We start from the raw sequence: 27383 nt of genomic DNA, 5'->3' as shown, positions 1-27383 counted from the left end.
ACCTCATCTTTCCATCACATCCCATTCGCAACCTATCATACGCCGATCTCATCCCATCCTACTCCTTTCCCAATCCCATTCCCTTCCCTGTCCATCCCCGTCCCCATCCCCGTCCCCGTTCTCATCCCCGTTCCCATCCCCGTCCCCGTTCCCGTCTCTCCCCGTGCAGCCCCGCCCTCCCCCGGGGGCTGTCGCGGCCATCCCGGGGGTCTCGGGTGTCGCTCCCGCGCCCCTCACCTGACCCCAACCCCGCGCGCCCCGCGGCGCCCCCCGGCGGCCGGCGCGGGAACTGCGCCTCCCCTCAGGGCGGTGCCGGGCGGGGGCCCCACCCCGGGGCGGCGGCGCGGCGGGGGCGCCGGGGGGGCGGGCGGGGCCGGGGCGGTGCCGGGAGCAGGCCCCGCCCCGGGGCGGTGGGCGGGGGGGGGTGCTGGGGACCCGCGGTGCGGGTGCCGGTCGGCTCCGGGCGGTGACGGCGGGAGGCGGTGGCGAACATGGCGGCGGCGGCGGCCGAGGAGGCGGCGGCAGCGGCGGGGCGGCGCTGAGGAGGCCCGAGGCGGGCTGAGGAGTGGCGGGGCGGGCGGGCGGGGGCCCATGTGCGGTGGCGGCGGACCCCCCCCGCCCCCCACTACCCGTTCGCAGCCAGGCGCCGCCGAGGCGGCTCTGCGGGCGCGGAGCGAGCGCGGCCCCGGCCCGCCGGCGGCGGCGGCGGCGGCGGCAGCGGCAGGATGAAGTTCGCCGAGCACCTCGCGGCGCACATCACCCCCGAGTGGCGGAAGCAGTACATCCAGTATGAGGTACGGCCCCCGGCAGGGCTGCGGGCACCGGCCCCCCGCGCCTCCCGGTGCCCGCCGTGCGGCGGGGAGGTGCTGATGGAGAGGCAGCGTGTGTGTGTTTGTATGTGTGTATTTCCGGCACCCCTCGGCTGTCCGGTCCATTAATTAATGAATTAATTACCGCCTGTAACCTCTTGCCGGGGGACAGAGGTCGGAGCACACGCGCGATGCGGAGCTCGGCACACCCGGGCACCGCCGGCCCCGCCGCAGCCCCGGCGGGGCTTCAGCACCAGCGCCGGTTCCCGGCCCCGGCGGCGGAGCAGCGGTGACTTTGAGAGGCTCCCGGCCTCCCAAGGACGATCCCGCTGGGCTGGGCAGCTCCGGCCACCCTGCCGGGCTCACCGGTACCGCTTTCGGCTCCCCCGAGCCCCCCAAAACAGGGCACCAAACCCCCATCAACTCCCCCGAGCCCCCCAAAACAAGGCACCAAACCCCCATCAACTCCCCCGAGCCCCCCAAAACAAGGCACCAAACCCCCATCAACTCCCGTTTTATGATCGTTTTTAAGTAAGGCTCTGCATCTCGCTGTTTCACACTCCAGTCGGGGCGTTTGTGAGCACTGTTTGCACCAAGTTGTGCTGCATTAATCGTGAATTATCTGCAGAATACAGCTTTTTTTGGGCTTTATTGTGCCAGCCTGCTAAAGGTCACGCTGATTGCACCGTTTCAGATTTATCACACCGGTTCAGGGCTTGGGTTGAACTGGATGGAGCTGGAGGTGGTTATTTGTAGTAAAACCATTTCCTATTTCAGTGTCAGCAGTAAAAGTGGCAGGTGCCGGCAACGTCTTTTCCACAAGTAATAATTAAATCTAGACAACGGAAAGCTGATTATAGGACAGCCGTGATCAGCAAAACTTCTTGACTGCTTGACTCACTTAAAACCATGCAACATTTGTTATTGTTTGAGGGCCTGTATTTTCTCCCTAGGACTATAATAGCAATTTATTTATCTTATGCCTATTAATCTGTCTGCATTTGCAAGGAAAACCACATTTATCTTAGCTTGCTTTGTTGTAATGTCATTCTTAAAAAGTTTATATCTGCCCTTTTCACTCTTCCTTTGTTTTCCTTTACCTGACTGCAGAGGAACGGATGTTTAAATAAAAACTGCAGTTGGAATTGGCTTTACAACAATATTGTGATCTCCTTGAGTTATGTGGAGAGCTAGATGGCCAAATAATGCCATCAGTCTTTGAGGAGGAGGAAAACCATTGTCTTGATAAAATAAAGGGCCAGTTCTGCATCATGTCTCTGATGGGTTATCCCTGTGAGAGTTGTCTTCTGTTCCTGGAAACAGAAAACTTGGATATCTTCCCAAGAGCAGCTTTGGAGGTGGGTTGGAGGGGAAGGCAAGGGGGAAATGAAAGGGTGAAAGATCTGGGGGTAAGAGGGTAAGGAGACCCAGTGAACTACAACACCTCGATTAATGTGTGAAGAGCTCCGCTGCTCCTCTGCCACTGTTTTCATTACAGGAGGTTAATTTTCAGCTGTTTTAACTGGGGCACTATTATTATGTCATCCTCCCTTCCTCCATCCCAGTTTAAAATGTAGATTTCAGTAAAAACTTCCTTCAAGTTGTTACTCTTTCTAATCACAAGGAATCTCCTCCTAGGATAGACAGCTTAATGTGGGGCGAACGAAAACACAAACCTCACCCTCCCTTTCAGTAACAACTTTCAAACTCTTTGTTTGCCTTGTTGCAGCTGGCTAGATGTGAGTCAGCCTCCTGCTCATGCATTTTACAGTGATGGAATAACCTGGCATTTATTATTCAGTAACTGGTGGTCGTGTGGGTGCAGTGCATAAAAGCCCAGCACTACCTCCGTTTACTTGTTGATTATTTCCGAGGCAAAAAGCACCCAGCCCTCCTTTGTCCAGAAAAATTCCCAGGCATTTAGCGAATCTGAGGTTAAAACTTCGCCTTGTGTTACTTGTGTGCTGCGCTGCTCACAGAAGGTGTCACAGTAACATTTTAAAACACTATTTGTATATTTAATAGTGTTATAATGTTTCTTCACCTCACAGTTTCTATCTTTTCCGTCTTAATTAAAGCGGGAACCACCCTTTCAGAGTGAGGGATCTTCCCGGGTAGGTTTTTAACTCTGAAAAAATTCTTCCTGTTTCCAGCACGTCACCTTTAAGATGACACAATTCTGGAATGGTTTAGGTTGGAAGGGACCTTGAAAATCCTCTTGTACCATCCCCTGCCATGGGCAGGGACAGCTTCCACTATCCCAGGGTGCTCCAAACCCCATCCAGCCTGGCCTTGGACACTCCCAGGGATGTGGCAGCCACAGCTTCTCTTGGCAACCTGTGCCAGGGCCTCCCCACCCTCAGGGAAGATTTTTTGCATAATATCTGATGTAACCCTGCTCTCTTTCAGTTTGAAGCTGTTCCTCATGAAAGGACTAAAAGATGATGTAAAAATTGCTTCCTCCAAGATGTTCTGTATTGTAAAGCTTACATGCCCTCTTCTTAATTTTCTGCTCTGGTATTTGTAGTTATTTTCATTGGATTCCTGGAGTGTGGCAGGAGCCAGGTAACCTGTGAGATCCTTGGATGGGGTTTGGAGTGAGTGTACCTGGGGGAGCTTTGCCAGTCAGACCAGGTGTAATCTGTTGGTGATAACATCAGAAAGAGGAATGAGATCGTTGTGTTTTTAATACCTAAAAATGTAGTTTCACTTTCAGGTGGTCTTCAACAACTGACAGTCCTCAAAACTTATTACCATTAACATGCTCTTTCCCTCCAAAAATATTCAGTTTAAGTATTCTAAGTGTGCTTGCAGGAAGTATGGAAGTTGCCAGGGTTTAGGGGCTGGTAGTCAGGGTGAGAGCTTTAGGGAGAGAAAAATCCATTAATTTTCTTTTAACAGGCAAAAGTAAGATATATTTTAATAGGTGTGACTTAGATTCTTATTTTCTTTCAGCAAAAGCTCTGCAGTGACCATTACTGTACATCTGCTTTTTGAGAAGGAGCACTTGGCTTACAGAAAAGAGGGAAAATGGCAATGAATGCTACTCATATTTACACAAACCTTGATTGACTTGATTTGGCTTTCCATTCCAAATTTCCCTTCTAAAGATTGCATGAAATGATGTGGGTGTGCCTTACCCTGGCAGCAGCAGTGAAAAGGTTTGCTCACCTTGTTTTAGGGGATCTGGCAGTGTATTTTCTTCTGTAAAGTGAATCACATTTTCCTAGCCTGTCAAACTATGGCCATTTTGCCTTAAAAGTTTTGTGCCATTCATTTACCCTTCAGTTCTTTTGGAAAACTATGAAAACAGGAAAAATGGAAAACAGGAAAAGCATGAAAACAAACAAAATCCCAACTTTTTTGTGTCAGACAACTGAATTCTCGTTTCCACATAGTCAGTACTGAAAAAATTCAGGTAACTCTCGCATGGATTTCAGCTGATGCTGCTTTTTTTTTTGGCTGAGAGTGCTCTGCTGCATATAATGATCATTTTTGATGCAGTGAAATACTGGGGTTGTTAGTCCTGTTTATCCACAAACCCTCCTGGGTTCCTTTGCTCTCGTCTCCCTCTCTTGGATCGCTTTCAGGAGGAGAACATAGCTCTGCCTGCTCAGACTTTTAAATGTGTGTGTCTGCACGTCCAGCTGATGGAACTGTACAACTCACTTGCACAGTTGCCAGATGGCTGTTTGGTTGCAGTTAATCTGGCCTGAATTTGTTTCTCTGCAGAAATCTGGTGGCATTTTTATAGATAAAGTACATAATACCTTTGAAATTGCAGCAGCTGGGGAGGGAGGAGGAGCAGAACAGTTATTACAGGTGCAAAGTTCATGGGAGAGATGGGTAAAGGTGTGAGCAGGTGACCTCCCTTCCCTTTGAGGGAGATCCCAGGTTTTTTAAGTCCTTTTGCTGCTGCAGAAGAGAAACAGGTTGCTGAGTTTTAGGCATCATTTCTCCCAGACACCACCTGCAGCAGGAAGTAGGTGGGGGGAGAGGAAACTGATAGCTGAGGTTGCCTGCTTGCCTTCAGAGTCTCTCTTGAAGAAACAGGCTTTCAGTTTTTGGGAGGTGGCCAATTCTGCTCGTCAAACCCAGCTTCATGATAGGCAGTTCACACCCAGGCTTGCCACCTCCTGACACAAATCTGTTGTGCTATTTCACTATTTGTCCTTCGGGCTGTTAGCGGACGAGCTTAGAGGAGCAGAAGTGGTTTGAAAGACTCCTTTTAAAACAGTAGGGTTTTTTGAGTGTTTTAAGGTTTTTGTCCTTGATTTTGTTCACTGTTAGGGTCTGATGGTTGCATTTTCAAGTGTTTTCTTTTTTTGCCTTTTTTTTTTTTTTTTTTTTTTTTGTTCTCTCATATGTATTTCCACAAGTTTACTGATTGTGTGAGTTGTAGCACTGGCACAGTCTAAAGCAGGGAAATAACCCATTTTATTTAGTTTGAGGGCAGGAAGAGTAATTCCTAAGTGTTTCCCATTGACAGTGATGGATAACTTTTGTAAATGATCGGCTCTAAAATTCTGTAATCTAGAGGACTAAATAGTTTAGGTGTGAAGGAGCACTGAGTCTTTCACTTTCAGGTTATTGGTTTACTTATATAGGTCAGGAAAGCAGTAACAAAATCTGCTGCCCTGCAGCTGCCAGATTGTACTATGTCAGTCTGCATGGGGAGAGGTCTCTGGGACGACTGACACCTTCAGCTTTCAAGATTGTTTAGTGCAGGACTGTCAGGACTGTCAGTGTTGTCCTTTTTAATTTGTTGGTTTTTTTTTTTTTTAATGACTGATAAAACCAGAGACAGGAATTACACTGGGTTTACCTCTGGGTGGGTTAAGAGATGAGTTATTACTACAGTGACTTTCAATCTGCTGTCTCTTTGGTTTGTTTAGCCTGTGGCATGTGGTTGTGGTTCATGGAAAAAGTTACTGGTAGGTGAGGATGACGAGTGGGATGGAAAAGGAGGAAGACTTTTTGACTGCTTGGTGTGCAGGGGCAGATCATGTGCTGCTGACCGGTGAGTCATGGGGGAAAGGGACTGAAGTTGCCAGTGTTCCTGAGGAATTTTAGAAAAGCACCAAGAGTAGAGGAGAGCTGTGCTGCTGGAATGAGGATCATCCAGCAGTGGCTTAGTTGGGAAAACAATTATGCAAGTGACCTTTGTTGAGACCTCTGTGGACTCAGGAGCCAGACCTTTGAGAGATGCCAGAGCTGCCGGTGTAAGCAGCCACCTTGGATATCCTGTGATAAACAGACTTGTCCTTTAGACCTTGTATTTACCCAACAGGATGGTAACCACCGTGTTACAACAGTGCTCAGTTCCCAGCTGCTGAGCTGGTGGTTTTTACCTCGAGGGTGTTGGGTGATTTGTCATTTAGGCTGGGAGGTTTTGTCCTGGGGTGCTATGGCACACACCTCTGCTTCTGCTATCTTTCAGGTTTATACAAGTAAGGGATATGTTGAGATTCAGGCAGAATAGATAGGAACTAAGAAGACCTGAATGACTTTTTTGTGTTGGATTTCCGTGGGCTCAAAAGTGAGGGAATAAGTTTGTTTTTTTGTGGTGGTGGAAGAGGGCATACGTTCAGTATGGGCTTTAAGATATGAGGTGTGTGTAAGCAAATCACTTTGCAGTAGGAATGGGTCTTTTCCTGTGGCTTCTAATTCCCAAATTACGGTTCAGGTTATTGATAAAACCCTAGAATGTTTTGGGTTGGATTTAAGATCATCTTGTTCTAACTCCCTGCTATGGGCAGGGGCACTTTCCACTAAACCAGCTTGTTCCAAGCTCTGTCCAACCAGGCCTTGAACACTTCCAGGACACTGGAACAGCTTCTCTGGACAACCTGTGTTAGGGCCTTACCACCCTCACAGGGAAGAATTTTTTCCCTAATATTTTATTCAAACCTGCACTTTGTCAGTTTGAATCCATTCTCTCTTGTCCTGTCATTCCTGGCTGTTGTCTGAAGTCCCTCCCCAGCTCTCTTGGAGCCCCTTTAGGCACTGGAAGGGGCTCTGAGATCTCCCTGGAGCTGAGCACCCCCAGCTCTTTCTCACCCTGTCTCCATAGCAGACATGCTCCAACCCCCTGATCATCATTGAGACCCTCCCCTGAACTCGCCTCATTCCTTCAGTCATAGGTCTGAATTCAGTTCATGGGGATGTGAGTGAGCAGATCTTTAATCTGTGCCTGGAGCAACACCAGCACCTTAACAACTGCCTGGGAAAGAGCCCTTCCAGAAAGGAGCTGCAAGGTAGCTCATGGTGCCTCCAGGACCTGAAACCTGATTAATTAATTAATTCTGGCTGGTGTTAATGTTGCCCTTTGGTTCCCATCTCTAGAGAAGGCCATCACCCTTGGTTCCATAATCTCCTTCATCATGTTGTCTTTAGCTTTTAGAATGTATGTGTGGTTTTGTGCTCCTGTATAACAGTGGTGAGAAATCCCTGAGGCTGCTTTTCCTCCATTTGCCTTGACAAACTCCACTGTGTCACGCAACACTTCAGGTTTTCTTGTTATTTCTTCATTTTTTTAATGTAAAGCCTTTAGCATCCTACCGACTGGGAAACATTTTTCTGAGGGAAGATGTTGAAATGTATGGTTGGAATAAATTTTATAGATTAGTAAGATAACAGGTTTTAGACAAAGCAGTCAGTAAACATGAACCTGTTTCACTTGTGAACAGAAATATGTGTGATAGCCTTGACATCACGTACCATAGCTTTCTGTGCCAGTCTGAAAGATAAAAGGGTTTTAATTGCTTTTGTTTTCAAACAGGTGTATCAAAACAGTGTAATTTTTTTTTTTTTTTACCTCTTAATATTAACTGTGTTCCTTGTTCTGTGCTTCTCCCTTGCAGGCTTTGAAAGAGATGCTATATGCAGCTGTGGACCAGGCCCCTTCTATAGAAGGTAAGCAAATTGTAACCCACAGTTGTGTTTTTCTTGGCACCGGGTGCTGGACACGTAGTCCTGCTACTTTTCTGTCCTCAGTCCTCCTAAATTGGTAAACTTAATATCCTGATGGGCAAATGCCTGGCCTTTCACAGCCTGCGTGCTATTTCTGATTGTTAGAACCCTTTGTCCTCTTTCATTGGGACAATAAATGTCTTTGTATAGTTTGAGACAGCAACAGCTGGATTCCTCTTGCTTATAAGGTCATTCAGTGGTGGAAGTATTTTCTTCATTGCTTGAGAATAGAGCTTTGTTTTCCTGTGAGAGCCAGCCACTCTGGGAGATAGCTGTGCTGGAGAGACACTGGTTCCTGGTTTGTTACTGGTGATTTGAGCTGGAAGAGTCTCATCCTTTTGTTCTGTTCCTCCCTGAATGCTGTGCTGCCTCTCCCATGTGGACATGAGTATCTCTTCTTATTTGCATGTGTTTATCGCCTCTGACTGCTCTAGGTTATTCCAGTAAGGTGTTTAGTTTTAAGCTCACTGCATTTTAAATAGTTTGTTTAATTAAATGATGATCTGTGCAAAATTTCTTAATGGAGCCTTTTAATTTCTGTATCTTTCTTCCTTTTGTTGTCTTTAAAGTACTGAAGAGTTTTTGCCTCCGTGTTTTTTCACTCCTTACTTTCTTGCCCTTAATGTGGATTTCAAACTGCTTTATAACCTCCTTACATTTATTATTTTCACTTTGATTGCAGAGTTAATTTTACTAATTTCTGAACATGGCCCTAGGCTTCTTGTATATTTATAGAGAAGGAGAACAAGTGCTGCTCCTGGTGAAGTCAGCTGTCTAACATCAGTAATGCTGGTCATTCTTCATGTTAGTTCATTAATTACTTTCCTTTTGTTGAGTAGAACTGGGAAATGAGGTGTGACGTAGTTAATAAAATGTGATTTTTTTTTTTTTTTTTAATTTAACTCCACCTGCTCTTCAATTAGAATTTTAAAACCAGAGCTGCAATAATTAAGAGAGTGTGTGTAGGATGGGGCAGTCTGTCCTTAAACTCTTCAGAGGTGCATTTCAAGCTGAAAACTTTGTGGAAGCAATGCTCAGGCAGGTGTAATTTTTAAATTTAATCTGACTGTTAGTAGCTCACTCAACTTATCCTGCAAATTTTGTTAAAAGAGTCAGACTTCTCTAAAGTACAGGTCCTAGAACTAGGTTTCTAAAGAATATGGTCCTATAATCCAAAATCTATGGGTTATCTTTGGAAAACTCAGCATACACTGGCAAAGAGGAAAGTCTTGTTTTATTATTTTAAAGTAGCAAAATCGCATAAAACCCACCCACAAACCTTTCTCCCCAACAGAATAAGACTAAGAGGAACTGAAGTTTTCTGTGTAGGCCAAACTGACTACTGTAACTTTTAAAGACAATTTACTAATGTTATTGAAAATCCAGCAATATTTTTATGGGAGATTGCAGCAATTATAAGACCTTTTTTTTTTTATTTCCTCTCTTCTGTCCATTGGTTTATTATTGACAGTGTGAGCAAATGGTGTCTGTGCTAATGGAAGTTTGTAGTCTGATGCTGGAATGGGAATTCCTGGGCTTGGCTAGGGTTATCTAGGGTTTCAAGGTGGGCTTGAGTTGCTCGTTGTAAATTCAGCATTTTGATTTCTTTAATTTCAGTGCTTGTGTTACAGTGGTGTTCTGTAATGTGCTGTGATGTTTGTGTGTAAACAGATTTGGCAAAGAAAGAGGAGGTGAATGAAATGACATTATATTTATGCTCTATTAAACACTGTTAGAATTTTAACTTGTGCTTCTGCCTCCTTTGATGCTTTAAAAACCAACTAAGCAACTAAGACAGTTTCCATCAGTAGAACAATGTTCTGTTCATTTCTGGAGGGGTTGGGTCTTTTCCTCTATACAGCAGAGAATATAATCCACAGTGTTTTAAACCACTTTTATTGAAGTCTGTCTGCCTGACCCACCCTTAATTGAGGGCAGTTACACTAATTCCTTCACCTTTTGTGCTTCACATTTTTTCCATCCCTGTTGCTTACATCTTTTTTTTTTTTTTTAAGCCCTTCTGCATTTGTTCATAGAAAGTTTAGGCCAGGTTTAGTAGGTGGCTGCACACAAACCGTGCCCAGAACACTGCTCTAGTCCCTATCAGAGGAGATGGAGCACGTTCCTTGAATTTTGAGAGGGAATGTAGTAGCTGCTGTCAGGGGCTGGCTGTTGGCCTGCATATTTCCAGTTTAATATGGATTTTGCAATGGATACTTCTGTGTTGTTGTGAGCTTAGCACAGAAACTACAGAGCTGTGCTACTGAAACCCAGCCTCCCAGTATGAGCCTAATGTAATCTCATTTTAGACTGGTCTAACTAAAATCCATTTGCTAATTGATCTCGTTGATCACAGACACGCTGCAGAGCTCCAGAGTTGGCTTTGATTTACCTTGCATGAATTGTAAGCTAATCTTTGGATAATATATTGGATTGGGAAGACAAGGGAGTTTTGTTCAGCAAAGCTGAAGCTGTTCCTGGTTCTTATTCTGCTCGGCTGCATGTGTGATCTGGCATTTGTGAATGAATTTCTTCATTTTCTGCTGCAGGCTGCTTACTAAGTCAGTAAAATTTGTGTGTAGACAGAAATGCTTCCTATTGCTTAGTGGAATGCTGAAAGCACTTTGGAAATTCTTTATAACAACTAAAAAAAGTGCTACCCAACCAAGACATGTAAATAATAGGCAAGGCAAGGTAATAGGTGAGCCACCCATCATGAGTAGCTTTCTTTGGGTTTGTATTTAGGCATTTTCTGTTTGTGGGTGGGTAAACAAGGCTAACTTCAGAATGACTCTTAAAGTCTGCAAGGGAAAGTTGCTTTTGCTGCTTTAGTGGACAAAGTGCTGCTGGGAAGAGGATCTTGGCTCCAAATTGTGCAGTTTATTCTGTGGATATATGGTGACCCTTCTCACTGTGCTACATTGAATCACACCCATGTCTATCTGCTTTTTCCTATTTTTTGGGTAATATACAGGCTGTGATTTTTAACAAAAAGCCTTGTAGAGGTAGATAAGCAAAACCAATCCAGGCTGTATAAGTGGAAGAGGTTGTTTATAGCTGCCCCCTCACACAATTACAAGGTGCTGTGGCTCCCTGTGTTCCATGTGAGTTATTCCAGACTGTAGCATGTCATTTCTGGCAGTTCCTAGCTGTACACATAGATTTCTTTAATCTGTTCAAAGATACTTTTTTTTTTTTCCATCCATCTGTCCCCTTTGTAATGACAGTTTTTATATGCCAGTGTTATTCCTCCAGATGCTCCTCATCTTTTTACAAGGCAATCCCCTGATGAAACCTGCACCATCCTTCCACCTGAGCAACATCTGTACTAAATTAGTGTTCAGTCTGTTAATTCAATCCCTTGCACATCACTGGAAAAGGTATCAAACCATGCTGGATTCCCAGCTGTATGATGAGACTTTCTTGGCTTTCTGGTGAGTTCTCTGGAGCGTGTTTGCTTCCTTAGCTGTTTGGGGTGTTCTGCTTGCTGTCACTGGAACAAGGAGGGTGAGTGGATGCTGCTCCCAGGATATCATTCACGGCTCCTGAGTTCCTGTGGCATGGCAGAAAGGCCTGATTGCAAGTGTGCCGGACCAGGCAACCTTTTTTGACCCTAAGATACCTTTAGCAAGAATCTGTGATGATATAGAGGCAAAACCTGAGCGTAGCAAAAGCATGAAATTCTGACCTCACTGGGAGTGTGCTGTTTTGGTTTTCTTTTTCTTTGTTTTTTTTTTCCTTTTGGTTTTGTTTTATTCTGTTGTTGTTTCCTTGTCCTCCCACTGCTTCCTCTTCCATTTGACACCTAAGTAAAACAGGTTACTGGACCACTCTTGCTTGGAGTGCTCCTGATTATTCCACTTGGTGAGCAGATGTGTTGGCATCTCCCCAAGCTCCTTACGATGCTGCGGACAGGAAAGTGCAGCTGTAAATTATTCATCCTCATTATCTGCTTGAATGGACAGGGGCCACTCTAAATATTATTTCCTAGAATATTTGCCTTCCAGATATTTAAATTTATCCTCCCTTTAATACTTGCGTAAACAAATATTATTGTTGAAATATCAGATGGTACAAGAGCGTCCTGTTGTATCCTCTTATTCTGGAAATTACTTAAACCAAATCCCCAGTTCCAGTGGCACCTTTCAAACAAGGATCACACTGATTCTGTGGGGATGGAATGGTGTATTGGGGTAGGAGTGGGGAGTACAGATGTTCTAGGGCAGAATTCAAACCCAAATGTAAGAGCTGGTGTTAAAACAACATTAATTGGTAGGGGAAAAGCTTTAGTGGTGACAGATATCCTCTACTGGGGCCCGTAATCTTTGTGGTCGCTTGTTTACTCTTGATGGATTAGGGAAGCAAGAGGTGCAAGTTTGGGACATTCTGAGAGTGCCAGCACTGGCAGCCTGTCCCATGTTATTCCACCCTTGTTTCTGCTTTCATTCGAAAAGCACTTGCCCCGTTAACTGACAGCTACAGATCTTTAGTTTGGATTTATTTGTGTTACTGAATAAACAAAACAGTATTCTTTAGGGGGATAAATAATCTTGGTGAATAAGTAGGGTGTGGGACATCACATTCTTTTTCTTTCCAGAGGAAGTTATGAGCCTGACAGTTTTTGTTACATGCAGACATGCTTTGTAGGGTTGATCAAAGGCTTAAGATTTGTCTGTGTATATGCAGATGTCTTCTTTTTATTTCAAAATAAACATTTATTTCCAATTGCACAAGCTTACTTTGTAGCGGCTTGAGGTTTTGTTTACATGGGAATGCTTAAGGCTTAAAAGAGTCTTCAACAGAAGTGCTGCACATCAGAAGCAGCCATAAAGAGATTAATGCTTTGTCTTTATTTCAGCATGTTGTCACACACCCATGAGGACAATGGGTTGGTGTCCTACACCCCAGATGCAGCTCCTTGATTCTGTCTAGGCTATAATTCAGTCTGTAGGCCTCTGTATTTATAATTAGTATGTAAACTAACAAAAAAAAATTACAGTCCCATGACAATCCCCTTCTCAGCTGGAGATGTGATGCCAGGTATTGCATTAGCTGTAGAAAAATAGGTTATTGGGCTTGTGGAAAACGTTAGCTCCCAGAGTGTGCAAACGGTGGACAGGAGGAGAACTTGGCAGCATACCAGCATTTAGAGAAGGAGATGATGTCTGGTTTCTCTTCCCTTGGAGCAATAAAATTTGAAAGGTAAACAGTGCATATGGTTGGAGTAGGGTCCAGAGAGAACAGCTGGATGCTCACTAAAATATTTGGAGCACAGATGCCTGAGTGAAAACGTGGAGTACCGATCATGTAGAAGTCATTTTGCTGTCAGAAGCGGTTCAGTGCTCACAGCAAGGCAGCACAGAGACTGCTTTGTACCAAGCCCTGCCACTTTCTGTGCCTTCAGAGCAGAGCACACCCGCCCATGCCGCTGGTACAGCGACTTCCTCCTGGGTGATGAGCACCAAGAAGCTGAATTGTGCTTAACCAGTAATGAGAGTAACATGGATGTAGAATAAAAGTCAGGTTAGGCACAGAGCTGGAGTCACAGGGTGGAATCAGGGAGTGGTTTGGCTTGGAAGGGACCTATAAAGGTCATCTAGTCCAGCCCTCCTGCCATGGGCAGGGACACCTTCCACTAGACAGTGTTATTCTTCCAGATGCTCCTCATCTTTTTATGAGGCAATCCCCTGATGAAACCTGCACCATCCTTCCACATGAGCAACATCTGTACTAAATTAGTATAAAATTAGTAAATTAATTAGTAAAATTAGTAAATTAAATTAGTAAAACACTAGACCAGGTTGCTCCAGGCTGTGTCCAGCCTGGCCTTGAGCAGTTTCAGGGATGGGGCAGCCACAACTTCTCTGTACCAGGGTTTCCCCACCCTCACTGTGTAAGAAACATCTTCCTTATGTGTAATCTAAAGTGACCCTCTTTCACATTAAAACCATTACTAACGCAACAGGCTCTGCTAGAAAGTCTATCCCCAGGCTAGTGAGTAGTGATTGAGTGATTGAAGGTGATTTGTTGGTTGTGGAGACAAGCAGCCAATACAAGGTTTGATGTCATTACTGTCCTGTAGACCACAGGTTCTGAAGCTGTGGTGTGAGAGTACATTCAGGGCTGGCTGGTGTGCTCAGGGTCCTGTCCTGCCTGCAGATGCTTGAGCTTTTTCACTTCTTATAAACCACTTGTTTCAGAAAATCTCCTGGAGCCAGTGGGAGCCTCCCTGGGGCTCTCAGGGTGGTGTGGGATCATTCAGGGTAACCAAGAAGGTCATGGAGGGTAGGTTGTTTGTTTAGCAGGTTGATCACTATTTCTTTATGAAGGAAGCTTGTGATTGCGGTCAGTGGAAATGCTGGATTTCCTCACCCTTTCCATTTGCCCCATGGCCAGCTCGTGGCTGATTCTCTGCTTCATCTGTGTGGACAAGCCTGGAAACTTGTGCTGCTGCTGAGCAAGCCTTCTTCCTTTTTCCTCTGCTTTGTGGTGTATCCTGTGCAGCTTCAGCAGCAGCTCAGGCTGCTCTGACACATTCCGGTTGCGTGAAGAACTCGAGTCCTAAGCGTACCAAAGAGCAGGCTCAAGGCTTAGGAACAGGCAGTTAATTGAACCATAGAAAATTCTCAGTTGGGAGGGATCTATGAGGCTCATCCCTGCACAGGACCATCCCCAAGACTGGCACTGTGTGCCTGAGAGCACTGTCCAAATGCTCCTTGAGCTCTGTCAGGCTTAGTGCTGTGACCACTTCTCTGGGGAGCCCATTCCAGTGCCCAGCCACCCTCTGGATGAGCAGCCTTTTCCTAATATCCAACCAAAAAACCAGGTCATTCCCACCCTGCTGTCCCTGGGCACCAGAGGGCAGAGATCAGTGTCTGCCCCTCTCCTTCCCCTCATGAGGCAGCTGTAGACAGTGCTGACTCTCCTTTTCCCACCACACACCCAGTGGCCTCAGCCATGGTTTCCCCTCTAGACCCTTCACTGTTTCTCTCTGTCATTTTGTCCTGTGACCTTTTTTTCTTTACTTCAGCACCTTGGTATTGAGTGCTAAGAGGTGTTAAACCCAGGATAATCCAAGAGCTGGGTGTAGAGCAGGAGGTAAAGGTGGGAGCTGGACCTGGCAGTCCAGGGCCTGGAGACAGGTTTCTCTGGCAGGAAATGTTCAGCTGTGCCTTTTTTTCTTTCCCCCCTTTCCCCCCTTTCCCCCCTGTCCCCCTCTCCCCCCCTCCCCCCCTTCCCCCCCTCGCCCCCTCTCCCCCCTCTCCCCCCTTTCCCCCCTTTCCCCCCTTTCCCCCCTTTGCCCCCTTTGCCCCCTTTGCCCCCTTTGCCCCCTTTCCCCCCTTTGCCCCCTTTGCCCCCTTTGCCCCTTCCTGCATTTGCTTTCCCATACATTAAGATGCCAGTCTGTGGTTAGATGAATTAACAGTGCTTGTAATTCAGCTGGAATGTGCCAGGTTTCATGTTAATGGTCAGAACTCAAGGGTTGGAAAGTAGATTTGCAAAGCTGGGAGACAGATAGCAGTGAGATATCAGGCAGCACAGTGGCTGTACACATGAAGAGCACTGCACATGTTTATGGAAGAGGCCATTATTTATTGCTTTGTTTCAAAAAAAGGCTTCACTAGACGTCTTAACAGCAAGATTTAGTGTGTATGAGGCAGCCTCAGGCTTTCTAGTCATTCCTTTGGTGCTGTGTTTGATATAGGTGACTTGAATTATTAGACCATTAAGATTTTTGGATGAGTCTGTAGCTACTCAGTGAATAATGCAACATGAATTAAGCTTGATTGGTTTCTCTCTCTTTAAAAATGCATGCTGTGGGCAAGGGAATGAGCAAAGTGTCCCTGGAAGGAGATTTCATTCTACGTCATAGCTGCTTGTAAGATGCTTCAGAAAAATGGGCAATGTGCCAGTGGCCATGGAGTGGTGGCACCTCTGTGTGATGCGGTGGGAGGACCAAAGGCTGTCCCTCTTCCTAGAGTGGTCCTTTTTGTTCTCTTAATCTGCTGTAAGGCCACAGCACGCAGAGACTATTGCACAATTGGTCTCTCAACATGAGAAGGTCTCTTTGATTAAGTAATTTTACATTTAGCAACAATGTGGTGAAAAGTCATCCCAGTCCTGGTGACGTGTCTTTCCTGATTTCTGAAGTAAAAATGAAAGCTAGTTGACTATTTCACCTGTGTTGGGGTTTTTTTTTAACACTGTATCTGTAGCCTTACAGTTTGACATCCAGCAGATAATGAATTCATTCTAAAATGTAACTGTGCTTTTTGTAAATACATAATCTTTAACTTTAGTAACAGCTTTATGCAAAACTGCAGCATATTGATTTTATAAAGCCACTGTTAAAAACAATTACTTCAAAAATTTCTGGTTTATTCTATTTATTACCCAGCCATACAGATATTATGATATTTTTTATATAGACATTAAGATGTTTTAGATTGTTTTATGCTGCCTTTGTTGAGTGTGGTAACCTTTTTCCCTGAATTAGAACAGCCTAAGTGTGAAAACCTGATCCTATAGTTCAGTTCTTTTGGGAACTGAGAAGGGAAAACCATGGAGAGGTATAAAGTATATTTTACTAACCTCTGGTATGAAAGAGTACATAAAATTCCTTAGTTGTAAGGCAGCAGCACCATGAGTCAGAGTTGTCTATGTTTAACTAAAAATCACAAAGAAAACTGCATGAAAATACATAAATTTACTTTTTAAAGTGGTTTTTCTCTGTCCAGGGTGGTGACTGGGATCACAGAGGGCACAGACATCACTGGGATGGTGCAAAGCCTTTCTGGGCACTGACTCTTCTCGAATTGTGCACTCAGCAGCTCGACTTCCCTCTGCAAGGGGGAAGCCTTGTTTATCTCCTAGGAGATGGAAAACCAATTTCTACTTTTTGATGAGAAGCTGCCAGGCTATTTGACTAGACAAGAGAGGCAAGGCAGTGTTGTTGAGAAGAGGGGAATATAAATACCAATATAAATGCAATTTATTTTGCATGTGCTATATAGCCCCAGGCACACGTTTTAGAGGGGGAGTGAGAATTTTTTGCATGCTGAAATGCCAGCTCTAAATAGAAAAAGAGGCAAATTTGACATCCAGACTGTGTTTATAACCTTGCTTTTATTTTTACTGTAATTGCTTTTGCATGCTTTTATAAATGCTCCTAATGTCTTTGTGGGGCAAAATGCAGAGGAGCTGCAAAGATCAGCGTGGGTGAGCTGATAATTTGGGATCCGTCTTGTCCCGCTGTTGCAGACTTGTTCTGACACGTGGCCAGGGCTGCTATTCTGGAACCTCTTTGCTGGGATCCCATCCCTGCATGGATCTGCAGAGGCAGAGTTCAGTGCCAGCCTCTCTTCTTGTCACTCCTGGGTCAGCTGTAGGGGAAAAATGGGCACTGCTGGTCTAAACCCCCCTTTTTTTGTTTTAATTCTCTCATGTTCCAGCTGATTGATCATTTGTATGAGTTTGTTAGTAGTTTCTGTGTTTTGAATGCTGTGTGGCAGAGCATCAGCAGCATGTACAGTGTGGTTGCTGAGAGTGAACCCAGGTCCTTTATGGGCTCAGCTGTAGGACTGAGTCACAGGCCGGGCAGTAAAATGGGGTAATAATGAGCAGAATTGGCTGATGGACCTATAAAGTGAATTCTATAAATAGCTTAATGCAATTTGGCTTGTACTTCAAGTGTTTTGGTGTGACTTTGTCTTCCTTAATCAGAAGTAGCATTCAGAAAGCAAGAAGAGAAATGATCTGAGAGCCTGATAGGGCATTCCATGTTGTTTCATGGTCCTTGAGCTCTGCAGCAGCCCAAGGCAAAGGTTCAATTTCTCCTCTGCCCAGCCACAGGAGAACACACCCCTCCATTAGATTGCTTGGGGCTGCACCTTGGCTTGGTTCTGCTTCCACCTTGGTGAACAAAGATGCAGGAAAATGACTTTTGGAAGCTTCATGTGCTTCTGAAGCCTTTAGGGGATTGCAGCTCCCTATCATCTAGAGACAGGAAAACTTCCCAGGGAGGACAAAGGAAAAGAAAAAAATCAAAATACCTTTTTCTTGTCTGTGATCAAACTGGATTAAATCATGCTCACAGGTGGTACTTGTGTATATAGAGATTGCATTTTGCATGCTGGAGGTGATGATTTTGACAGTCATTTATGGTGTGGATTTAATTCATGCGGCATCAGTAAGACTCGTTTATTAAAGCTCCATGTTTCAAAGGATAAGCCAGTAAAATATAGATTGTGAATGAAATTTTGAGCAGTTGGAGCCAGAGAGGATAGAGACAGGGCTCGCCACACCTGATCAGCCCCATCTGCTGTCCTGATCCTGCTGAAAAGTGACTGCTGGTTCTGGTCAGCACTTCAGATCCTGCAAAAATACCCCATGCATCAGGTGTGAGTTTTAGCAATATATCAGCAACAGGGAGCCTGCCACAGCTTTATTGCTGCTCTCTTCAGCAGATGTCCTTTTTGTAGAGAGGCCTCAGAAAGGGAAGGCGTGAGGAGGGTGGTGAGGGGTGAAGTGAAGGGTTCATCTGTGTGCAGACAGCCTGGCAGGAGCTGGTCAGGGCTCAAATCCTGCTGCCTGCCTCACATTTCCATGGGCATGAGGGCACTGTCTTTGGCTCTGGTGTTACCTGCACCCATGTGTTCTTGGAGGGGAAGATCAGTTTGCTACCAGTGGTGTAAAATGGGACTTTGAACTCAAGCCTCAAAGGCTCCAAAAGTCCTGACAAAAGAGCTTTCAAATCTGCCTCTCCTGTTTCAGAGATCCAAACACAGCTCAGCTAGAATTGATCTGTACTAATATCCCTTTTCTGCTTTCAGGCAGCTCCTCCAGGTTCAGTTCCAGGTGTTATTCTCAGTGGATTGAGCAGGGTTAATGTGGTGGTAGCACTCGAGATGGAACAAATGTTCTTCCAGCTCAGGAGGAATCCAGCACTGGAAGGAGCCTGATCTGGGCTTGGACTTGCCTAAGCACAAATCCGAGTAATGAATTAGTCATCAGGCAGAAAATTCACTTCCCTGGGGACATGGAGAGGGAGGCTGGAACAGCCCAGCTGTCAGTCAGGGATTGCTGATGCAGGAACTCTTCACCAGCTGAGAAGGTTCCCCCTACTGTTGGCAATATAATATATTATGGCTCAGTTGCCAAATCCTTTAGTTTGGTATTTCAGTAGTAACATGAGTCCTTCATGGTGAGCCCATGGTCTCTTTACCTAACCTACAGGGATATGTTAACTGGCTGTTTTGAAACCAAAGGCAGCAAACCTTAATTGTAGCAACTCTGCTGTCTTCTACATGTCAGGCAATTTCATTGAATCCTTTTTGTGTGGTCAGGGTTTTGTCATCTCCATCTGTTTTGGGAGTGATTTCATGGTTGCTGAGGTATATGGGTCACAATGGGGTGAGTTTGGGAAGAGTTTCTGCTCCATCACCCTCTTACCACCTTGGCCACAATTCTCATTTTATTTTGTTTTGGTTTATTTTTCCTCTCTTGTTTTGCATTCAGCAGCAGCATGTGGCTCATGGTAGCTGGTCTCAAGTGTGATAATTACTTTCTGAGATGTTTGGAAGCTTTATCAAGTAAGGAAGGGGAATTACAGCATTGTGTGCTGTTCTGTACATAATTAGCTCAACCTCTATTTGAGATTTTCACTTACATGCACCATTTCTGTCTTTGGAGTGGTTATAAAAGGCTTCTGTCATTATTCTTTTCCTGCCACCTGAATTTCCCCAGCATAACTTCCAGCTATGCTGATCCTTTGGGAGTTTCTGTTATGGCTCTTGGCCAAACCCTCCATTTTTCTGTTACCTTTGCTGGATAAGCACCACATGCAGTAGCAGATAAATGAGTGATTCTCTGCTGTAGCAAGGGGAAGTGGCACAAGAACTTCAAGATAATGGTTGTTACTGTGGTCTTTCAAATTTGGTTGTTTTGGGTTTTTTTTTAATAGTGAATAGTACCTTCCAAATTTTAGCTTCAAGTTTGCCTTAACTTTCTGGTACCCAAAGGGCTTTATTTTTGTTAAGTCCTATACTGAACTGTGTTGGAAGTACAAAATTAAAATATTGCAGGGGGATTTATTCCATTCACTGCAGGGAGATGAGATTTCTGTGAAACTATTTACTTGCAGTCTTTTATCAGAATATTTTGCAGTTACTTCAGTCAGATCATGTTGGAGTTTGAAAATGATCTTGTGAGAGCATAGTCTAGAGAATGAAGTGTTCAGTTTCTGTTGCTGCAATGTTACTGTACCATCACTTTATACTAATTGCAGGAGATCCACTTGAAATGATCTAATTTTTTTTTTTTTTTTTAAAAAGAGGGGGAAGGACTTTAGACATAGTGCTAAATTCACAACTTCCTGAAGTTCTTTTGCAAATATCAGACCTCACAGTCCTCATGTGATTCTGCTGTTGGGAGATTTTTAAATAGAGGAAGTAAAACCAAACATCTCAGAATAATATCTGAGCTCAGTACAGGTTTTTGTCTTTTAGGAGCTCCTTGTAACTGTAACCCAAAGAGGTGATGGTATTTTAATGAATTATTTTTTGTCAGATGAAAATAGTTAGCTGTAACAGAATGGAGAAAACTGCTGCTGTGAGTTCCCATTCTTTACTTTTTCCAGTCTGTAGGCTAAGCTAAGCTAACCTGCTTAGGAACTGGTGTTTTGTCATTCTCTGTTTTTCAATTTTAAGTTTATTTACAGGAATAAGCAAAAATAAGGAAGTGCTTCATGTGCAATGCTTAGTTGCTTGAGTGTTACGTCTGGCCAGAATCGACAACTTCTCCTTTGAAGGGGCTGGATACAGATTTGGGTTGGGTCATCATTCAGTGTTTAATCTTTCAAGACTGACATTGTTGATATTTTTTAATACTGGGTCCTACTTCTGGATTTTTAGTTCGACTCCACTTCTGCTGTGTTGGAAGCGAGCGCAGCTGCTTTGCCCTTGGATTGTGCAGGACTAGTTCTTTCTGCTTTGCATAACATTGCCATGAGCTTCCTTGGAAAGTTGATTTATCTAGATCTTCAGTTTCCCCTGTTGGAGGGTGACAAGAGGTTATTTGAACTGAAAACAAAGGCTCAAATAGCTATTTGGAATCTAAACAGAGCAGGGAGTATGCCATCTGAGAGCCAGTTCTGTTTTATCCAGTGCTGCTCTTGCACACCACACTTGGGAGAACTTTTTGTTGGTGGGGAGGAAAGTTCCCAGTTGTGTTGCAAAACCTGAAGCTATTTCTGAGCAGTGGGGAAAAGAGGAGGCAGAATCCACCCACCTCTGCCCAACGACCTTAAATTCATCTCCTGGGCTTTCCTTCAGTGCGTGGGAGAAAAACTATCTGCTCATATCCTAACGAGAAATGGCCTATTTAATAAACGTTCTGTACATTTATTTATTTACAAATATTCTTGGTCTGTAATTAAGGAAGGCAGCTCTTTTCTGTGCTGCCTGGCGCTCACTTCCAGGCTGGGAACTGCACGGGATGAGTGACTGCAGGCGGTGACGGCTCCGCGCATCCGTCTGTTCCAAACAAGCAGTTCTGCAGCTGATCAAAGCAGGAGGATTAGGCTGCTCCTGTGGAATTAAACTGCTGGGGAGGGGATAAATAGCAGCTCTGAAGAAGGCCTACCTGGACTGACAGGCTTTGTTGTCAACAGGATAATGGGAATAATTTTCGTTTTGTTTTTAACAGAGGTGCTGTTCTTTCTAGTGGAATATTTGCTCTTCAAAGCCCCAACAACTGGGTTACTCCTGATGGAAAGCTCCATTGCACACAGTTCCATGTGCAGGGCAAAGTTTATCTTCAGCAATCTGGAAGAAATGCAGGGCATCCCTTGTGGGTGTGGGTTTTCCAAACACTTTTCTCATAAGAGGGTTTTTGGTTTGCACACATGTATTAATTAATTAATTAAGTGAATTAAAACCTGCATTGATACTCCTATGTCTGCCTTAAAAAGCAGCATATTTATCTCAGACATGGAGAAAAATAGGAAATTAGCAATATGTCATGGATTACACTTGTCTTTTGGGCTCTAGATGAGAAGTCAGGTTGTCTTCTCCCCCCCCCGCCCTGCTTTTTTAATTCATCAGATATTCCTGCCTAAATGGCATTTATTTAGGTAGCCCTAAAATTCAAAGGCAATCCTTTTGTTTTCTCTTCAACACTGCTTTTTATTCATCCAAAGCTCACCTCTATGCGTAATAAGTGCTTGGTATGAGCCAATATAATCATCTTGATGTAAAAAGAAACAGCTTTTAAAACAAATAAATTTTTTCACATTCTGCACTTAAGCATTTAAAATTATTTCCTAAAACCTAGTTTTTGTAGGCTGAATTGAAGTTTATGCAAGCCTTACACTTTTGGTGACCCATTGAGTAATAAAATAAATAAATGAACAGCACCAACTTTGCTCTAGTGTTTTTGGGATTCTGTCTGTGGAAATTCCACTGTCCCTGTCTAGAAAGAGCCAGTGGAAGAACTAAACCAGCTGCTATGAGCTGTGGCCTCCTCTTTGTGCCCAGTGAGGTTCTTGTCTCTTCTCTTTCATTGTTGTTTTATTTCAGGTTAGAAACCAGTAAAAAGTCAGAGTTCCCTGTTAAATCAAGAGTAGAAATACGTCAACGTGTCTACTACGATCTGTTTCCACTTACTGCTCCTGTCAAATTGGTTACATTCACAAAGTACAAGTAGCATTTGTGATACAGGATCATTTTTAAAGGCAGATTTTGTGTAATAGCTTTTCCTTGTCATTTTATTTTTATTACAGCTTTCTTCTTACTGCATAGCGAGGAATTTTACATCTGAAATAGGATTTGGTGTCTGGTTCTTTGACAAGCTCATTTTGAGTCTGGCTGTGTCTTATTTCTATCGATTACAGTATTTCTTTTATATTTTTCGGGTACCTAATTTAGTAGCTGGTAACTGAAGACACTTGTGTATTCTGCAAAATTTCAGTGTGAGAGTTTGAACGTGGATTATGTGCTACTGTTGGGGAGTGGAGGGAGGAAGAGGAAGAAGCAGAAAACTGTGGTTTGTTTTCTGGGCAAGGAGTGAATTCCTGCAGAAGGCATGGCGTTGGCAAGGGGGAAAAACAGAGATTGATGGTCCTGAGCTCTTTCACTCCTTGTGTTCGCTAAATCTTGTAAAATTGTTGCGACTGTGACTCACTTTCTTTCATAGGAGAGGAAGATAATGTGAGCAAGCTCAGAGTCTTTACTACCCTCCACTACCTTGTTGATATAGGACATTTTTTCCCTTGTTATTGTTAAATCAGGCCTGCCAGGCTACCTTAAATGTATTTCGTCTTGCTTATCTCCTGTGGGAAACTCTCAGTTCTGGGGGTAAGGTCTGTCCTGCCTTGCCTCTGAAGTTAAATGAGCTGGTTTGGTGGATGGGCTGTTTCTTGTAACATTTTTTTGTGGAATTTTATGCAAGTGTTGTTGAAAGTGTGGCTATGACTCTGTTGGATTATCGAGGCAGGCTTTGATGTGAGCCAGCATCATCCTTATCCCATTGCCTGTAAATGAAGTACACAAACATTCTCCTAGAAACCATGAACAGTGTAGAACCAAGGCTGCAGGAAATGGATTGTGATGTTTGTCACGACTGAGAAGCTCAAAGAGATTTGGTGCTGGGTCCTGAGCAACTTGGAGCTTGTTTCTGGATTATTTTTGCTTCAAAATCACCTTCTGTGGCGTTTGTTCAGTTAAGCCACTGGGTGTTTTCTGTTTTCCATGAGCGGAACTCTCCCGAGTCTTCCCTGTTTTTGTGTCTTTTCCCTTGAAATTTTGTGTCTTTTTTGTGTTTTTTCCCTTGAAATTATCCTTTCAGTGTAACAATTGAACTAATTTTAGTTTTGTGGGCATCTTATGCCAGTCATTCCTGTTCCAGCTGTGAACAGGACCCTCTTGAATAACAGCCAGGTTGCACCTTATCCATGATCCACTGCTGTGGCTGGTTCTGGTGTCAAAATTTACTTACCATGAACTTCATTTTAATTTTCCCTAGCAGCTGGTGCAGAGAGCAAGGATCTGCTGTTCTGATTAGAGAGAGCAGGGGGGAGTTTGTCCTCTGCTGCCTTATGCCCCTCACCAGAGGTGCGAGACCTGTAGGTTTTGCATCTCGTGCTCTGCCATCAGGAATTTCAGACCTTGCACTGTACATTAGCATTTTAATTTTTTATATTTAACCTGTTTAACGTTCCACTTTACATCTTTCAAGCGTTTCCTGTTGGGGGAGAAGTGGTATTCGTTTGATTTGGAATCAGTGTTTAGCTTTAACCAGCAGTGTGGCATTAAGAACTTTATCAGAGTAGAAGCCTGAGGATTTAAAAAAAATCAAAAAAAAAAAATCTGTGATTTCTCTCTGTTCTTGCTGTTTGTGTATGGAAATGTGTTGGAACGTTCCCTGGTGATGCTGGTACTTCATTTGAATAACTTGGAAGTGTGGCTTCTTCTAATGAGTAAATTTATCCCGTGGAAGGAACTTTAATCATCTACATTTTTTATTTTTTTTTTTGCATTACTTCCTCACACCTAGTTGGAAATTCATGAAACCTGGTTGAGTTTCCAGGACCCTTAAGGACTTGCAGTGTTAAAATCATTCATTAACTGTTCTAATTATGGGGCTTCTAAGGCATGCCTGTGTGCTTCAGGGCAAGTAGATATAATGACAAATACATGATACCTGGCCTAAATTGTAGAAACATGGAATCATTAAGGTTGGAAAAGACCCCTGAGATCCCCAAGTCCAACCGTGAATCACGTTCACTACTAAACCATATCCCCAAGTGCCACATCCACAAATTTTTGAATGCTTCCAGTCATGGTGATTCCAGCACTTCCTTGGGCAGTCTGTTCCAGGCTTTCAGTGAAGAAGTTTTTTGTAATATCCAATCTAAACCTCCTCTGGCTGAGCCTGTTTCTCTTGTCCTGTCCCTTGTTACCTGTGAGAAGACACTGACTGAGAAAAGAAATAAGGCTTCTCCTTAAATGCATCTGGACAGATGATGTGACTGTTAAAAACATGAGGAAAATAAACCAAAAAACCAAAATATAGTGATAGGTCAGATGGTGATACATGGGCAGTGTACATGGACATTTTTATTTGAAGGGCTAATAGACTTGGCACAGAAATTTCTCCCAGTTGTTAAGGGGGAACTTGGTTTGTTGATATTCTGTTGTTAAAATCAATAGAGACAGTTTTTAAGAAAATTTTTTCTTGCACCTACAAAGGCAAAAATCTTTTCCCAGTCAAGCAAACAGATCTGTATTTTCCTGTGATTGATGTAGGCTGATATGGGTGGTATTTGAAGTTCAAACTGCAGGCAGCTTCTGACATCTCTTTTGCAGGTGGCTTCTCTTGAGGTGGACATGTAGATAAGGCTGCTGTGTAGGCCTCTTCCAACATTTAATGTCAGAAAGGTGAGCTAAAATGAGTTAATTTTATTAACAGAGATAAGTTTGAGCAATGACAAAAGGAGGTGGTAATTTGTTAAAGTGTTTTTTAAAGAGCAGTCAACCTGAGTGTTTGCATTCAGGAGGGGTAAAACATCAGTAGCTGGAAACAAGAATAACAAAAGCTGAAGTTTTTCAAGGTAGAAGAGAAGCAGTTAATCTAACAAAAAGATAAAATGTCAGGAGCAGAAAAAAAACAGCTTCTTGAGAGAAGTTCTGTCTGCTGGTTTGTCTTTGTAATCCTGCAGGAGTTTGGCTGCTTGTGGATTTTCACTGAGCAGTGGAGTAAATTCTCTTAGACTTGGCTGGTAGTTGGCTTCACCTGTGCTTTGTCACCAAGTGCTGAAAGAAAGGCATGCTGGCACCACAGAGTTTGTTTAGATTTGCCCAAATGGAGTTTTAGTGTCTGTTATAAATTAATTTTTAAATAATAAATTGTAGTATCAAGCGTGTCTCTTGAAAGCACTTGTTGGAAGGTTACCTTTTGTGTCTGAGTGAGGAGGGAGAAGTTATCTTGTTGATCCAGCTAAAATTGAACCTACAAGTAATTTTCTGCATCTGGAAGTGATCGTTTGGAGCCTGGAATGCTCCACAGGGAGTAACAGAACCAGTCCCGTTGGAATTAGTAGGAAATTAGAGCTGTGCAAGCAGATCTGATCTGAGAACTAAACACTGAACCACCACCACCACTGCTTGAACCTTATATTTCTGTTGCTTTCTTTCCTCTTGCCACCCTGGGATGGGGAAGTCCTCAGTGACATTTCTCATAAGGGCAGAGTGTTCCTAGGAAAAACGCTGCTGTTGCGGGATGTAGGATTCTGGAGCCAGCCATGAGTTGTGGTGGCTCAGTAACCACGGGATACTCGAACAATACAGAGAGGTATGTGAAAGACAGCACACATTCTCCAGCTGTAGGCAAGAACTGGTTTTCTTGCTTTTCCTTTAGAGAAACAATCAGGCTTGTTAGGGTGATTAATTAATGCAGTTTTCAGCCATTAATCTTTCCAAAGACCAATATATGTAGCCTGCAGTAAAATCCATTAGCGTGCCATGACCCTGTGCTAATTGTTAAACTCTTGCTCTGTGAACAGCTCAGTGATGAGGTAGATGCATGTGGATGGCAGTGGGGTAAGAATGGCTACCTCATCATTTCATTTCATTAATATGAAAATATTTAATTACTGATAAAACTTGTTATAATGCTGGCTCACTTGCTTGTTGACTGACTTGAGTATGTTGTTAATGTTATTAAAGTTATTAAGTAGGAGGGAGGAAGATGTGATATGGAAAGGGGAAAATCAGTGCATCATCATCTGGTGTAACCTTGGCCTCATGACAGGTTGATCCATATGAGAACTCTTTTAATACTTGTTTATTTAAACTATTTGACATAGAGTTCATTGGGTTTGGAAAAAAAAAAAGATGAGGGAAAAACAAGCACAGTCGATGTTTCAGATGAACCACGGGTTTCATGTGACTGTGATTTGAGTGACTCCAGTACAGTGGAAATAAGTGCCCAACTGGACTTGCTAACTGAAGACAGTCTTTCAAAAACCTATGCAAAATGTCAGTGAGAGCTACAGACAAACTTTGCAGAACCTCTTTTCCACCACTCTTTTACAGGAGTAACATGAATACCTACTTAAAGTAAAAAAAAATATAATGTGCCTAAAAGGATAGACAGTGTTTGAACTTAATGGAGAATAATACTGAAGGTTAAGATGACTGCAGTGACAAAAATATTGATGTAAGACGATGTTGATCTCCTAAATGATGGATAAGATACCATGCATTTTGCTTAGAGAAGTATGTGATTATCTTCATGTTCCTAATTGTATCAAAAGTGGTTGTTTACATCTTGTAAATTGATGTTTCTAGTTTAAATCTGCAGGGTATTCTTGATGCTGTTCAGTTGATTGTAGAAACTAATCAGAGGAGAAAGACTCCTGGCAACATTTACTCTCAGTCTCAGTATGTTTTCATAATTGAGAGCAAGACATTGACCTCTTATAAAAAATCCACGTGAACTCAAGATTCAGCTGAAAAAAAAAATTACAACCAACAAACCAAACAAAAAAACCCCACCAAACACAAACCCTCGCTGTCATAATATGTCAGGTTTAGTCAAAAGGAT

The 27383-nt window shown here is 43.6% G+C and overlaps 1 protein-coding gene across 3 annotated transcripts in view; it reads left to right on the top strand.

Moving 5' to 3' along the window:
• Positions 1-677: 677 nt before the first annotated feature.
• The window catches only part of XPR1 (xenotropic and polytropic retrovirus receptor 1), a 109769-nt gene continuing 83063 nt past the window's right edge, over positions 678-27383 (top strand). For all 3 annotated transcript variants that reach the window (XR_015773335.1, XM_014257574.2, XM_005528693.3), the window contains exons 1-2: positions 678-794; positions 7673-7724. Coding sequence is in view for 2 of the 3 variants with exons in the window: in XM_014257574.2 (XP_014113049.1) it covers positions 726-794; positions 7673-7724 (121 nt within the window). In the remaining variant the exon portion in view is untranslated. The remainder of the gene's footprint in view (positions 795-7672; positions 7725-27383) is intronic.

Source organism: Pseudopodoces humilis, chromosome 10, assembly GCF_049639895.1.
Source record: "Pseudopodoces humilis isolate 2021_Gansu_Grassland_sample_001 chromosome 10, ASM4963989v1, whole genome shotgun sequence".
In the NCBI taxonomy this organism is placed as follows: Eukaryota; Metazoa; Chordata; class Aves; order Passeriformes; family Paridae; genus Pseudopodoces; species Pseudopodoces humilis.
Note: the sequence above shows the minus strand (reverse complement) of the source record. Positions and strands in the feature narration are given on the sequence as shown.